At 40.5% G+C, this 14,216-nt stretch overlaps 1 protein-coding gene across 1 annotated transcript in view; it reads left to right on the top strand.

The window, feature by feature from the left end:
• The window catches only part of TRAF3IP2 (TRAF3 interacting protein 2), a 44,426-nt gene that overhangs the window by 21,429 nt on the left and 8,781 nt on the right, over positions 1 to 14,216 (top strand). Inside the window, exons 3-5 of the mRNA XM_044675412.1 lie at positions 195 to 461; positions 6,262 to 6,350; positions 12,046 to 12,114. Coding sequence (XP_044531347.1) covers positions 195 to 461; positions 6,262 to 6,350; positions 12,046 to 12,114 — 425 coding nt within the window. The remainder of the gene's footprint in view (positions 1 to 194; positions 462 to 6,261; positions 6,351 to 12,045; positions 12,115 to 14,216) is intronic.

Raw genomic sequence — 14,216 nt, 5'->3', positions numbered from 1 at the left:
GAAAGGAAAGGAAAGGAAAGGAAAGGAAAGGAAAGGAAAGGAATTTTCTGCCCTATCCTTGCCAATAGTTGGAGTTCCTTTCCCCCTTAATAGCTTTAGCCCAAAGCCTTGGACGGAGTAAGGGAATCTATAAATATTTAAAGTCATACCAAACATCCAGGATTGAGAAAAAAGATGGAAATAGTGGAAATAACTATCTACTTTTATTTCTCAAAGACATTATGTGTCTCATAGTTTTCATTTGGCAGAATATACATTTTCCTTTATCTGTTTCCTTCTCAGGGGTCAGATATATAACCAGCCACCTAACCAAGTCGCTGCTCAGGAGGATTCCTATGAGTATCCTGTTGACTACAGACCCCAGATTAACCAGGTTCCTTCCCCAGCTGTGGTCCCAAGACCCCCCAGTACCCCTGCCAACAAAGGGACTTTGAAAATAAGCAATTTGCCAGAAGAACTACGTAAGTTGAATGCATGGTGGTTTCTCTTCTTTGTGGTAAGATGATGCTTGTTATTCTGGTCACTTTTGCTGCTTAGTAATATCTAGTCCTGAGATATTTCACAGAATCTCAGTAAAAGAAAGTGTTTTGCTCTAAAAGTTACTGGGAATTGGGGAAGTTAGGGAGGATTAGAGCACCAGGGCTGGAGTCAGGATGACCTGGGTTCATATCTGGCCTTAGGCACCTCTTAGCTGTGTGACCCTGGGCAAGTCATTTAACCCTAATTGCCTAGCCTTTGCCAACTTTCTGTCTCAGAATGGATACTAAGACAAAAGGTAAGGATTTAAAAAAAAAAATAAAAATAAAAAGGTTACCAGGAATTTAGCAAGTGCATGTTGGGTGATCCCAATAAGATCTATCAGTCATGTTCAGGAATTGCTTGCTACTGGGTTTTCTTTTTTTATTTTAATACTCATTTCTTCCTCCCTTCTTCTAAATGGAGTCCTGAGCTGCCTAGCTGCTGGCCAAATTAATCAGCTGTCTGTTTGTACATGTGTGGTATTGGCCAAGGACCTCACATTTCACCATAAATTACCAGCAAACATCAAGAAAGAGGTCATTTTCCAGAGGGATGAGACATTGGGTTTGGAAAAATGGGTTAACATCCTCTATACGGCTTCACAATCAAACATTTTATTCAACGAGACATTCAGCCCAGTGTCAGATGGTGATTCCTTTTCCACTTTATTTTTTTCTGGCCAGAACCAGAAATGTTGAAATATCACCAAAATGTTCTCATGTTAAGGTCAGACAGGACTGTGAGTTCCAGAAACCTTATAAAAACAAGCACTTCTCATGGGATTGTTGCATTCTGCTGTGCTTACTGGAGAAACCCAGATGATTCCAATAAGCATTTCCCAAGTCTGGGTGCTTCTCAGAACCAGGCCTGAAATAAAACCCTGTAGGGTTTGCTGATCACTGGGGAAATGGAAATGTGTGGTCCATGTCTGTCTTATTTAGTCCTTTATGCCCTTGGAAGATTCCTTTTGCCATGGTTACATTTTGTTTTCCATTCAAAATGTGTTGGGTTCATTTTTTTCCCCCAAATTAAAAAGGAAGCTACTTTAGTTTCTACATACTTAGGTTTGTAATTAGAGCATGCTAAGAGAACAAATTCCCACTCTCCTCTACTTCTCTTCATCCCTAGCATATCACATAGCTCTAAAAGCAGTGCCCACATTTTATGTAATAACAATTTCAATGTATATCAATTAAGATTTCAAAGCAATTTTCTTACAACAACTCTGTGATGCAGGCAATGTAAATATTGTGATTATAGTTTGACAAATGAAGAAAATGAGATCTAGAAAGGTTAATTGATTTGCCTATAGGTATATAATAATATAGTGGTAGATTTGAAGTTTGAGTCCAAATCTCTTATTGCCTAGTAAGATATTTCCACTCTATCATGATTCGTATGCTGCCCATTGATTAGTTATTCCTCCCTACTCTGCCTCTCTCAGAATCCTGGAGATTCATTTTATAAGGCCAAAAACCTTGGGGGCAGCTAGGTGGCTCAGTGAATGGAGAGCCAGACCTAGAGAACCTAGCAGGTCCCAGGTTCAAATCTGACCTCAGACACTTCTTAGCTGTGTGACCCTGGACAAGTCACTTAACCCCCATTGCCTAGCCCTTACCACTCTTATGCCTTGGAACCAATATATAGTATTGATTCAAAATGGAAGGTAAGGTTTTTAAATAAATAAATAATAAATGACCCTAATCCACCCAAACATGAGATCCCTCAAAAGGCCACCAGCCCCACAACAGAACTTTGGATCCGATTAATACTATAAACTCAAGAGACTAATTTCTACTCTTCTTAGCAATTCTCTTCCCCAACTACCACCACAATATGCCCTGGAGTCAGGAAGATTTATCTTTCTGAATTAAAATCTGGCCAAAGTCCCTGGGTAAGTCACTTAACCTTATTTGCCTCCATTCCTCATCTGTCAAATAAGCTGAAAAAAGAAATGGCAAACCATTCCAATATCTTTGTAAAGAAACCCCCAAAATGGGGACATGGCGAGTCGGACATGACTGAAATGACTGATTAACAACAACTGCTACTTTTCAATTCTTTTTCCTCCCACAATCTTTAGAACATGACATCAATCATCCATATCCCAGGCATCCTTAAGCTCCCTTCCCCACTAACTCCCTCCTATAATATTACAGACATGTTTAGAGTTCCCCCATCTAAAAAGCCATTTGTTGACCCTTTTGCTTCGTCCAGCTACCAACCCATATCTCTTGCCTTCTGCTATGCTAAGCTACTTGAAAAAAGTCATCACTACCGAGCACTTCCACTCCTTCCCAGCCCACTAATTTCTCAACCCACTAATGCCCAGCTTTCACTGCTCTCCAAAAGGTCACCGAAAACTTCCTTAATTGCCAGATCAAATGTTTGTTTGTTTGTTTGTTTTTCAGTTTATCTTCCTTGAACCCTCGGCAGTATTTGACACTATTTATTACCCATACCTTCTAGATATACTCTCCTTCTTTGATTTCTGAGGCACCATATGTTGCTGGTTCTCTGTCTGTCTTTCTCATTTACCCACAGTTCTCTTATTTAGTGATCTTTTTTGACCTCTTAAAATAATAGTTCACATGTATTTAAATTCACATGTATAAAGCTGCAAAGAACTTTACATATGTCACTCATTTGATCCTCTAAGAATTCTGTGAGGTTGGTGATTTTATCATCCCCATTTTATGTATGAGAAAACCGAGGCTCCCCAAAGTCAAGCAACTTGTTCAGGATCACATAGCTAGGAGATTTCTGAGGTAGGATTTGAACCAAGCTCTTTCTGATTCCAAGTCCAAAGATTACTCCACCATACTATCACACTGCTTCCTCAATATTCCTATTCCCCAGGGTCCTATCCTTAGGTGTCTCCCCCACCCCCACACACCATATCCTTTATCAGTCTCATTCATACCCACATCTTTAGCTACAATCCTTGAATAAGATGGTTCTTAAGTCTATACAGAATCACAGATCAGACACATCCTCCATTTTCCTATCTCCATGCATTCCCTCATGCTGTGCCCTATGTTTGGAATGCCCTTCTTCTCCATCCATACTGCCATTTCCATGTCTTAAAATTGTCCCATAAGGTCTAGTTCCATTGCCATCTCCTTCATGAATCCTTCATTCCCAACTCCTCCAATTAATGACATTTCTTCCCTCCCCAACACACCTTGGCATACGCTCAGTTTAGATTTCTCTTGTGCCCCTATCATATATCATATACAATTTTATATTGTAGTTATTTGTGCACATGTTGTCTTCACCTAATGGATTCTGAGCTCTGTTTCTCATTTAAACCGTTTTATTATTATTTATTTTGTATGATAAATTATGACATATATTATATATTATAAAATATTATAAATATAATTTATTATTATTTATTATTAAATGTCTCATTTAATCTTTGTCTTATACTCGAGGGCCCAATGTATAAATGGAACCTGATAAATAGTTGAAGTTGCCCTAATTCCCCACCCCTACTCTCTGGGAGTAGTCAGCCAAGATCATCAGAAGACACCAATCAGCAAAAGAAGGACTCATGAGTGGTCCCCTGTTCTCACATGTTTCCCTAGGATACCCTACTTAGTGAATCTCATCTCTGTAGTCATATTCAGGGACACAGTGAGTTGTTTGGGCAAAGTACCAAGTATGATTGGAAGTAGATAATGAAGGCTTCAGCACAAGGGTAAGGCAGACTCTGGGTACTGTTTGAAAGCCATCCTGTGATTCCATCATATGAGGTACCTAGGTGGTACAGTGGATACAGCACTAGAACTGGAGTCAGGAAGACTCAAATTCAAATCTGGCTGCAGGCACTTACTATCTGTGCAACCCTGGGCAAGTCACTTAACACTTTTTGCTTCCGTTTTCTCATGTGCAAAATGAGCTGGAGATAGAAATGGCAAACTACTGCAGGATCTTTGCCAAGAAAACTTCTAGGGGCAGCTTGGAGCCTCAGAGGATAGAGAACCAGGCCTGGAGACGGGATGACCTCAGTTCAAATCTGTCCTCAGACCCTTTCTGATTATGTGTCCCTATCACCTCACCTGTACCCCTCTTCTGCCTTGGAACTGATATTTAGTATCAATTCTAAGACAGAAGGTGGGGCAGCTGGGTGGCTCAGTAGATTGAGAGCCAGACCTAGAGACAAGAGGTCCTGAGTTCAAATCTGGCCTCAGACACTTCCCAGCTGGGTGACCCTGGGCAAGTCACTTAACTCCCATTGCCTAGCCCTTACCACTCTTCTACCTTGGAACCAATATACAGTATTGATTCTAAGACGGAAGGTAAGGATTTAAAAAACAAAAACAAAAAGAAAATAAAGGTTAAGAAAGAAAGAAAGAAAGAAAGAAAGAAAGAAAGAAAGAAAGAAAGAAAGAAAGAAAGAAAAGAAAGAGAACCTCAAAGGGGATTGTGAAGAGTGGAACATGACTGAAATGAATAAGCAACAACAAATTATTTCTGAGCTTCTGAACTTCTACAGGAAGACCCACTAAGCTTAGGGCAGTAAAAGAGTATCAGATACAGAGTTATAGGTCTTGGGTTAGAATCCAGATTCTGCTACTCACTCTTTGTGGGTCATTGGGCAGATTACCTAGCCTTTTGGGGCCTCAGTTTCTGCATCTATAAAATGCTAGAAGAGACTAACTAAACTATAAGGGAGACTCTGATTTTTGTGCCTTATCCTACTTTGGCCATTTAAACAAGAGAGGTTTCCAAACAGAATTCTATATTTTAGTGTTGGAAGGGACTTCAGTAGACATATAGTCCAGCTCATACCTAAGAGGAATCTTTACAACAATATATTCCACAAGGGTCTAGCCAGCCTCCACTTGAAAACCACCACCAAGGAAGAATCCCTCACCTCTGAAGGCAACACACACTACTTTTGGATGAAATCACTAAAAGTTTTCCATGGCACCAAACTTCAATTTACCCTTTGTAACTTCTTCTTGATGCTCCGGTTTTGCCCTGTGAGACCAAATAACACAAATAGAATCATTCTTTCCAATGGCAGTCTTTTGAATATTTGAAGACAAGTCTCCCCAGAGTTTTCTCTTTTCCAAGTGAAATTTTTTCAATCAGATCAACTGCCGTTGGCATGACATGGGCCAAAGAACTTCATCTTCCTGCTCACCATCCTTTGGTCTGCAAGCTAAAACTCTTGTTAGTCACCTGCCTCTTGAATTCACCTTTTCCAATGTTTTTTTCTTTAAAAAACAAACAAACAAACAAACAAACAAAAACCTTTCCTTCTGTCTTGGAATTAATTCTAAGTAACAATGCCAAGGCAGGAGAGTGGTAAGGGACAGGCAAAGGGAGGTTAAGTAACTTGCTCAGGGTCACACATTTAGGAAGTAAGTGAAGTGTTTGAATATAGAACCTCCCAACTAGGCCTAAAACTTTATCTACTCAGCGACCTAGCTCTCCCTGAAGACTCACCCTTTCCAAGTCTCACTTCTCCCTAATCGACTAAGTTATTGTGCCCATATAACCTTAGCTTTCTTGCATAACAGAAAAAAGAGAACCTAGCGGACACTAGACCAAACCAACCACCCTACTTGGCTTGACATACAGTTTTGTCAATGGACGGGGCAGGTTTCCCTTTATTGAATTGAATTCTGTATATTGAAACCATATAAAATTCAGTCCTGTTTTGTTTTGTTTTGTTTTTTAATCACGTGCCTTGGCTAGTTTCTAATTTATGTGAAAAATCTCTCTTAGGAAAAGTCTTTATAACCTACTCTGTGGACACAGCTGCGGAGATCATGAAATTTGTGGATTTTTTGATAAGAAATGGATTTCAAACTGCCGTAAGTATTTTGTCCAAAAAGAAGATGGAACAGTGAGGGAGATAAGATAACGAATCCAAAAGAAGAGAAAGATAAACAAAGCAGCTAGCCCTTGACATTTTAAACTGCCTTATTTATGTTTCATCTGAATACAAACTTAATGGTAGTGGGTTTAGGTAAATTTGAAATGATTCCAGTTCCCTCCTAGTTTTTCCCATGTGCTTTTTGGAAATGACTTTAATAATACTGAAAATATGCGTAAATCTATAACCTAAGAGGAATAGAGTACTTGTAGTATATATTTTATCAAGAAGAAGCTTGGTAGATTAGACAGTGTGCGGGATCAAAGCCTGGGTTCAAATCCCACCTCTGACATTAGCTGCGTAATCATATAATCACGTAACCTCCACGTATCTAAGTTTCCTCATCTGCAAAATGGGGGTAATAATACCTGTCTCAAAAGGTTGCAATGAGAGGAAATATATAAAGCATTTTTTGAGCTTCCTAGTTGTCTGAGACTAGCCTTTATCTGCTGACTCTGACAGCTGTGGTTATGCCCCTTGTGCTAGGAGTTACCATGAGCTTCTCCTTTCCTTTCATAAACCTTGCTTACCACTAAGAGGTAAAAAGTCAATCTCAAATTCAGAAGGCCTGGGTTCAAATCTTTGCCTCTGCAAATACCATCTCTGTGACCCTCTACAAATAATTTCAGGTCTCAGTGGCCCCTGACAATTATCTAAGACCGAAAGTTTCATAAAAGATACCATTTGGTAGCGGGAATTCCTCTGAGAGCTCTCTCTACATCAGTGAAATCATAGGTCCAGTCTCAATCCCACCACCACATACCAAATAGTAATACATTTTGTTCTACCCCCTTCTTATGAGAAGTGATGATATATTAAAAACAAAAGGAAAATTGTTTTAACTCAGCCTTACAGAGAGACACTTAATAATCGACCCTGGGTAATCAAGTCTCAAATGAGAAGGTGGGGCAGCTGGGTGGCTCAGTGGATAGAGAGACCGAAGAACCCTGGGTTCAAATTTGGCCTCAGATACTTGCTACCTATATTACACTGGCCAAGTCATTTAACCTCAGTTGTCTATCATTTACCATTATTTTACCTTGGAACTATACTTGCACTTGCATCAATCCTAATACAGAAGGTAAGGTGTTTTTTTTTTCTTTTTTAAAAGAATTTTTAAAAAGAAAATGGGGAAATTTGGACAGGGGGACTGGGGAAGGGAGAAAGGCAGGGTATCTTTGTTCCATTTAATTTTAGGTCATATTAAATAGCACGAATGTGGCCCATATTCTAGGTTCACCTCTGTAATTATTCCATCTCCTTCTTTCTCCCTATCCCTTAACCCCTTTCTGGATTGGGAATAATTGACCAATTCTATTCTGATGGTCTGATTCTTTCTTCACGAGACCAAACAATCTGGAAACAAAGATTTTGACCCTAGTCCTGCTGCTAACATTGTATGATCTTGGGTCAATTCAGGGAGCTCAGAAAATTCTGGTCCTTCCTGACCTACCAAAGTCCCTTGATTCAGTGCAGCTTAAGGTGAGACCATGGTAGTAGCTCTGTGGAGAAATGAAATCACTCCAGAAGGAGCTCGTGTGACACTGCAGATTTTTACAGGAAAAAAGGCCACTCTTTCCCTTCAAATGGAGTCCTCTGTGTACTCTGTAGGAATGCAATAAATATTAATTGCTGATGATTACATTCTGCAAGATGGTATAAAATTGAGGGAATGCATAAAAAATAGGCAGTTTGTAGGATGAAGAAGGAGGGTAAAGAGGGGATACTTGGCTCTTAAATTTTCTTTTTTCAAAATTACTTGGCATCACTTGGCAGAGATATCTATTCATCATTTTCTTCTAATAAAATCTGACTGGTCTAGGAATCTCAGAAAGTTTTATGAAATGTGTTAGTGTATATGCTGTAATGCCTTTGTTACTGAATAACTAGTATGTTGCTCTCTTGTTGCTGAAATTTAGAAAAAAAGTCTTGATCTAATATGCATTGAAGTCAAATTCTAAAACCCCAGGCAAAAAGTTCAAAAGACAATGTCTGATCCCTCCAACCACCTTGCTCTTGGTTAACTGCAAAAAAAAAAAAAAATCGCCACTGAAGTGGGTCTGTGTGTTTTTGTGGCCTTCTTGCCTATCTGGGACTGCCTGGGCTATTTATGCCTATAATGGCCTCTGATACAGGCTCACAGGTTGAGCCCACATCCTTAGCTAACCAATGGTCTCAGTATAGCCTAGCAAAGATCACGCTCTCTAACCCAGAAAGGGCTACTCACTGTACCTCCCTTCCTACCACATTTGGAACTTGAGAAGGTTGCATCTGCCCAGTCCTCAGGTCCAAGGAAGATGAAAATCTTAGTTCGCCCCACAATAATAGCTCACATCTAAGGCTGAGAAAGAGCTTTCCTCACAACTCTGGAAGGTAGCAACTGTAGAAATTATTACCACCAACTTTGTTGTTGTTGTTTTATTCATTTTTTTTTATTTGTGTCCAACTCTTTGTGACGCCACTTGGGGTTTTCTTGGCAGGGATACTAGAATGGTTTGCCATTTCTTTCTCCAGCTTATTTTACAGTTTAGAAAGCTGAAGGCACTGAAACAGAGTAAAGGGACGTGACTGAGGCCAGATTTGAACTCACAGAGATGAGTCTTTCTGACTCCAGGCCAGGCACTCCATCCCCTGCACTACCTATCTCCATTAATTTACAAATGAGTATCTAAAACTCAGGTCGAGTGAATTGTCCTAGTACAACTAATAAGTTGTTAGAAGGTTATTTTATTAAATGATTTTTTTTAGCCTTTACCTTCTGTCTTAGAATGGATACTAAATATTGGTTCCCAGGCAAAAGAATGGTAAGGGTGAGGCAATTGGGGTTAAGTGGCTTGCTCAGGGTTACACAGCTAGGGTTAGGGTGTCTGAGGTCATATTTGAACCCAGGCTACCCCAGGTCTCCAGGCTGGCTGTCTATCCACTGAAAGACCTAGCTGCCTTATTTTCTACTCAGGACTTTCATTACTCCAATTATAGAGTATCTCTACTGTTTGGGAAGTTTGATCAACCAGCATTTACTGAGTGTCCACTAAGTGTCTAGCTAACTATTATGGGGTATGTGAATGTATGATATGAAACAATCTCTTCCCTTAAGGAGTTTATAGTCAAACATGAAAGGCACAACTTGTTCATACAAAATAGTGAACAAGAAAATCATTATAAAGAAGGGCCACAGTGCACAGAATAACTAATAAGAAGACAAGACTGACTACATACAGGAATTTGCCTAATTGTTAAAGTAGATAATGACTTTAAAAAAGGAATTAAGAGGCAAAAGAACTCAATAGAGCCTGGAATCATTTCATGCAGAAAGTGGGATGTGATCTAGTCTTTGAAAAGGGCCAGAGGGGCAGCTAGATGGCTGACTAGTTTGAGAGCCAGACCTAGAGACTGGAAGTCCTGGGTTCAAATCTATCCTCAGATACTTCCTAGTTGTGTGATCTGAGACAAGTCATTTAACCCCCATTGCCAAGCCCTCGCCACTCTTCTGCCTTAGAACCAATAGAGTATTGAATATAAGACAGAAGGTAAGAATTTTTTTTAAATTTCTTAAAAAGAAAGAAAAGGACCAAAGAGATCATTTGTTAGGGATGGAGAGGTCAGGAGAGAAGAATAATATGGGCCAAAGTACGGAGGTGAATATCAGATGGAACAGCAAACCATGGGATTGGACTGACTAGAGTGATGGGTCCATGTTGGGGAAGCAGTAGGAAGTAATGTTGGATGGGCAGGTGGGACCACATGATGGAGACACTTATAAGTCAGGCAGAGGATTCCGATGACTTGATGTCTGCTAACTAAATTCAGTAGATATTAGGCAGTATAAATATGAAAAATGATAAAGACTGATATAATAATATAAATTAGTATTTTAATTAAAGCCATGCTGATAGATAAAATCATTAGACCACGCGCTTGTAAGCATTCAAAACTGCCGCCTCCATTACTGTCTCCTGTCTGCTAGCCAAGACCTTACCGGCAAAAGAGACCACTCCCTCCTAACCCAGGAGATTTAAGCTCTTCCCTGCGTCAAGACAGCGGCCTCCCCAAGCCCAAAGACCCAGAAACGGAAGCCAGTTGGATCACGGGAAATGTAGTTTTGATACATTTCCCATGTCCATAGAAATATATACACTTCTAGATAGCTTTTCCCAATTTTCACTTTTACAGCAGCCATCATAAGATCTTCAGCAGAGGTAGCGACAAGATGAAAGCAACATTTTAAGGATAGGAACCTGGCAACTGTAGGCAGGATGGTTTACATAACATATTCACTGGGGAAAAGATTTCAGAGTCTCTCTTGGGTAGCCAATTCGGGTATGTAATCACCCTGGAGTCAACCTTTTCTCCTGTATTTAACTAAAAAATAAGCTTATTGCTGAGTGGGGGCAATTCCAGTTAGTCCTCTATGAAACTGGAGAATAATAAGAACCTTCTAAGTAACAATTCCTGAACTAGAAGCCATTTAAGGACATTATACTATAGACACCCTACTCTCAGGCTGAACAATCCTAACTCTTCACCTTTCATAAGAAGAATTATTTTCATTCCTGGACTCATTTGAGGTACTAATCCTTGGGCCCCTTTCTGTTTTAATTTTAACATTTCATTTCTTTTTTTTTAATCTTCAATATTTTATTAAAAATAGGATAATGGATTAGGTTGGGAAAAGTCTTAGAGTCCCATAGAGTTCAAAACCCTCATTTTGCAAATAAAGAAACTAAGGTTTAGGAAAGTGAAAGGGACTTGCCTAAGGTAAAATAGTTAGTAAATGACAAAGGTAAGATTTGAACCCACATCTTCGGACTCCACATCCAGGGCTCTTACCACTATCCAACATTTAAGTGCTATTCTCTCCCTGCCCCTGCTCCACAGACAAAGGACTGTATTTTTCCATAATATTTTTTTTTTAAATATCTACGCCCAACATGGTACTTTAATTTGGTATCTGATCAATGTAGGACATAGAAATGGCTCTGCTGTGTTTCACATTCCTGGGATCAAGCTCATTTTTGTTTGCTTGTTTGTTAAATATTACCAACTCATTAATCTTTTCCTCAGTTATGACTTTTAGTTTTTAAAAAATATATATGTAATTGGGGATGGCTTTAGTGTGTAACTGTGCTTAGTGTAACTATTAATAGTGGAAATAACTATTAATAATTAATATTAAAGGGGGCAGCTTGGCAGCTTAGTGGATTGAGAGCCAGGCCTAGAGATGGGAGGTCCTAGGTTCAAATCTGGCTCAGACACTTCTAGCTGTGTAACCCTGGGCAGATCCTTTAACCCTCATTGCCTTGCCTTACCCTTACTCTGCCTTGGAACAGATACATAGTATTGATTCTAAGATGGAAGGTAAGGGTTTTAATAGTAATGATAATAATAATTATTGTTATTAATATTCACTATTCAAACTTTTACTCGTGTAAAAATACAAAATATTTTAAGAAAAAAAATTTTTTATTCTTTGAACCAGGGCTTTTCCTTCAAACACACCATCCACTCAAAAATAATTAGGAGCTATTTGGGATACTTTTAAAATCTTATACTATTTATGTCTTCTCATAGTCTGAATTTGCTCTCAACTTTATTAACTACATCTGTTCTTCCCCCAAATCCTCTTCTTACAGATAGACATATTTGAGGATACAGTCCGAAGCATTGACACCATCAAATGGATGGAGCAGTACCTTCAGGATGTAAGTCAACACCAAGACTACAAGGTCTACTTATTCTTCCTGGGTTAGATTCAGTCATTTATTCATCCAAAAGACTTTTATTAAGTATCTTTTAAAGGCCAGGCACTGTGCTGGGGATACAAAGCTGAAAATAGTACAGTCCCTGCCTTCAAGGATTTTATAATCTAGAGGAGATGGGGGATCTCACATATATTCAGCTTAACAAATACAAAGTATATAAAAAGGAAAGGAAACATAAAGTAATATGAGAGACATACTAACTACTTCATAGAGGCAGCGGGGTGGCTCTGGTGGTGGACCTGGAGTCAGGAAGTTGCCATCATTCAGTCATTTCAGCCTTGTCCAAATCTTCATGGCCACATTTGGGGTTTTCTTGGCAGAGATACTGGAGCAATTTGCCATTTCCTTCTCCAGCTCATTTTACAGGTGAGAAAACTGAGGCAAACAAGATTAAGAGACTTGCCTAGGGTCACATGGCTAGTACTTCCTTATTCCAGGCCAGGTGCTCTATCCACCGGACCACCCAGCTACCTTGGGATGAGGAATCCCTAAATTCAAATCCAGCCTCAGACTCTTATTAGTTGTGTGACCTGGGCAAGTCATTTACCCCTGTTTGCCTCATTTTTCTCACCTGTAAAATGAGCTGGAGAAGGAAATGGCAAACTACTCCAGTATCTCTGCCAAAACCCCCAAAAGGGGTCATGAAGAATCAGATAGGACTGAAACGACTGAACAAAAACTACTTAATAAACTGCGGTGGCTCCCTATTGCCTCCAGAATTTTGACTTTCAAAGCTTTTCATAATCTGGCTCCTGTCTACCATTCCAGCCTTCTTACACTCCTCTCCCCTCCTTGTATATTTTGCCCCAGAGACTCTGGCCTCTGCTGTTCTTCACACACTGTCTCCTGACGGTATCCTTTAGCTGGCTGTCCCCCGTGTTTGAAATGCTCTCTTTCCTTTCTCCAACTCCTGGAGTCCCTGGCTTTCTTCAAGACCCGGCTCAAATCCCACCTTTGGCAGGAAGCCTTTCCCTGTTCCCTCAGCTATAGGGGGCTTCATCCTGAGATTGCTTTCCAATTACACTATATATCCGGTATGTACATAATTATTTTCACATTATTCCCCCCCCCCCCCATTAAAACGTGAGTCCCTTGAGGCAGGGACCATGTTTCTGCTTTTCTCGGGGTCCCTAGGGCTTAGCACAGTGCCTCGAACACAGTAGGGGCTTAATAAGTGCTTCTTGACAGATAACTAGGGAGATTAGGAAAAGCCTCGTATAGGAGGGGCTGCTTGAGCTAAGCCTTTGAAGGAGACTCAGAATTCTGGGAGATCCGTGATCCTAATTGTTTCCATTCAGAAACTCCAGCTCTTGCCTTTGTTCAAAGCCTAGACTGACCCTAAAACAGATTCACTCTTGTGAGCCATGCAGGGAAGGAGGAGGAGGAGGAGGAGGAGGAGGAGGAGGAGGAGGAGGTAGGTGGCATTAGCCTGTGCAGGGAGCAAAGGCTGGCAAATTGGAATTAATGAAGAGAGCAGGCATAGATGATTGAAAAAAATCAGAGCAAACTTTTTTTTTTTTTAAACAACAGAGAAAGACGGGAATCCGGTGTGCAGGGAGGTCACCATTTTTCCATCCTTCTCCCTCTCCACCCCAGCCCTTCAGCATTTTGTTTAGTCTCGGAGCTTTCCTGAGCAGGCTCTCATGCTAGGTACTCTGTCATCTCTGAAGTCACTTAAATCACCCACAGCAGTTCTCTGCTCGCCGAGCTGTGATTTGTTTTCCACCGGCGGGCCGGCGGCTGGCTGACTGGCCAGGCTCTGTGCGGAGGACACTGCAGTTTAACAGGAAAGAAATTGATGGTTGCGGCTGCATCCTGGTTGGGGCTGACCTAACCTGGCCGGTGGGGGCCCAGAGCCTCCCTACATTGCAGGCCCTTTGTCTGGAGAGTGGCGGGGGTCGCTTTATGCAGGAGAATCTTTCTTCTGCTGCTCGGGCTGCATTCAAATGGAAAGACAGCCATTAGCTGCAGAGTCGCAGTCCATCACGGATGCAAAGTCACTCCGCATGGATGCCGAGTCCTGCCTTTCTCGTTCCTGATAG

This window comes from Gracilinanus agilis, chromosome 4 (genome assembly GCF_016433145.1).
Source record: "Gracilinanus agilis isolate LMUSP501 chromosome 4, AgileGrace, whole genome shotgun sequence".
NCBI lineage: Eukaryota > Metazoa > Chordata > Mammalia > Didelphimorphia > Didelphidae > Gracilinanus > Gracilinanus agilis.
This window is presented reverse-complemented; position numbering and strand designations above follow the sequence as displayed.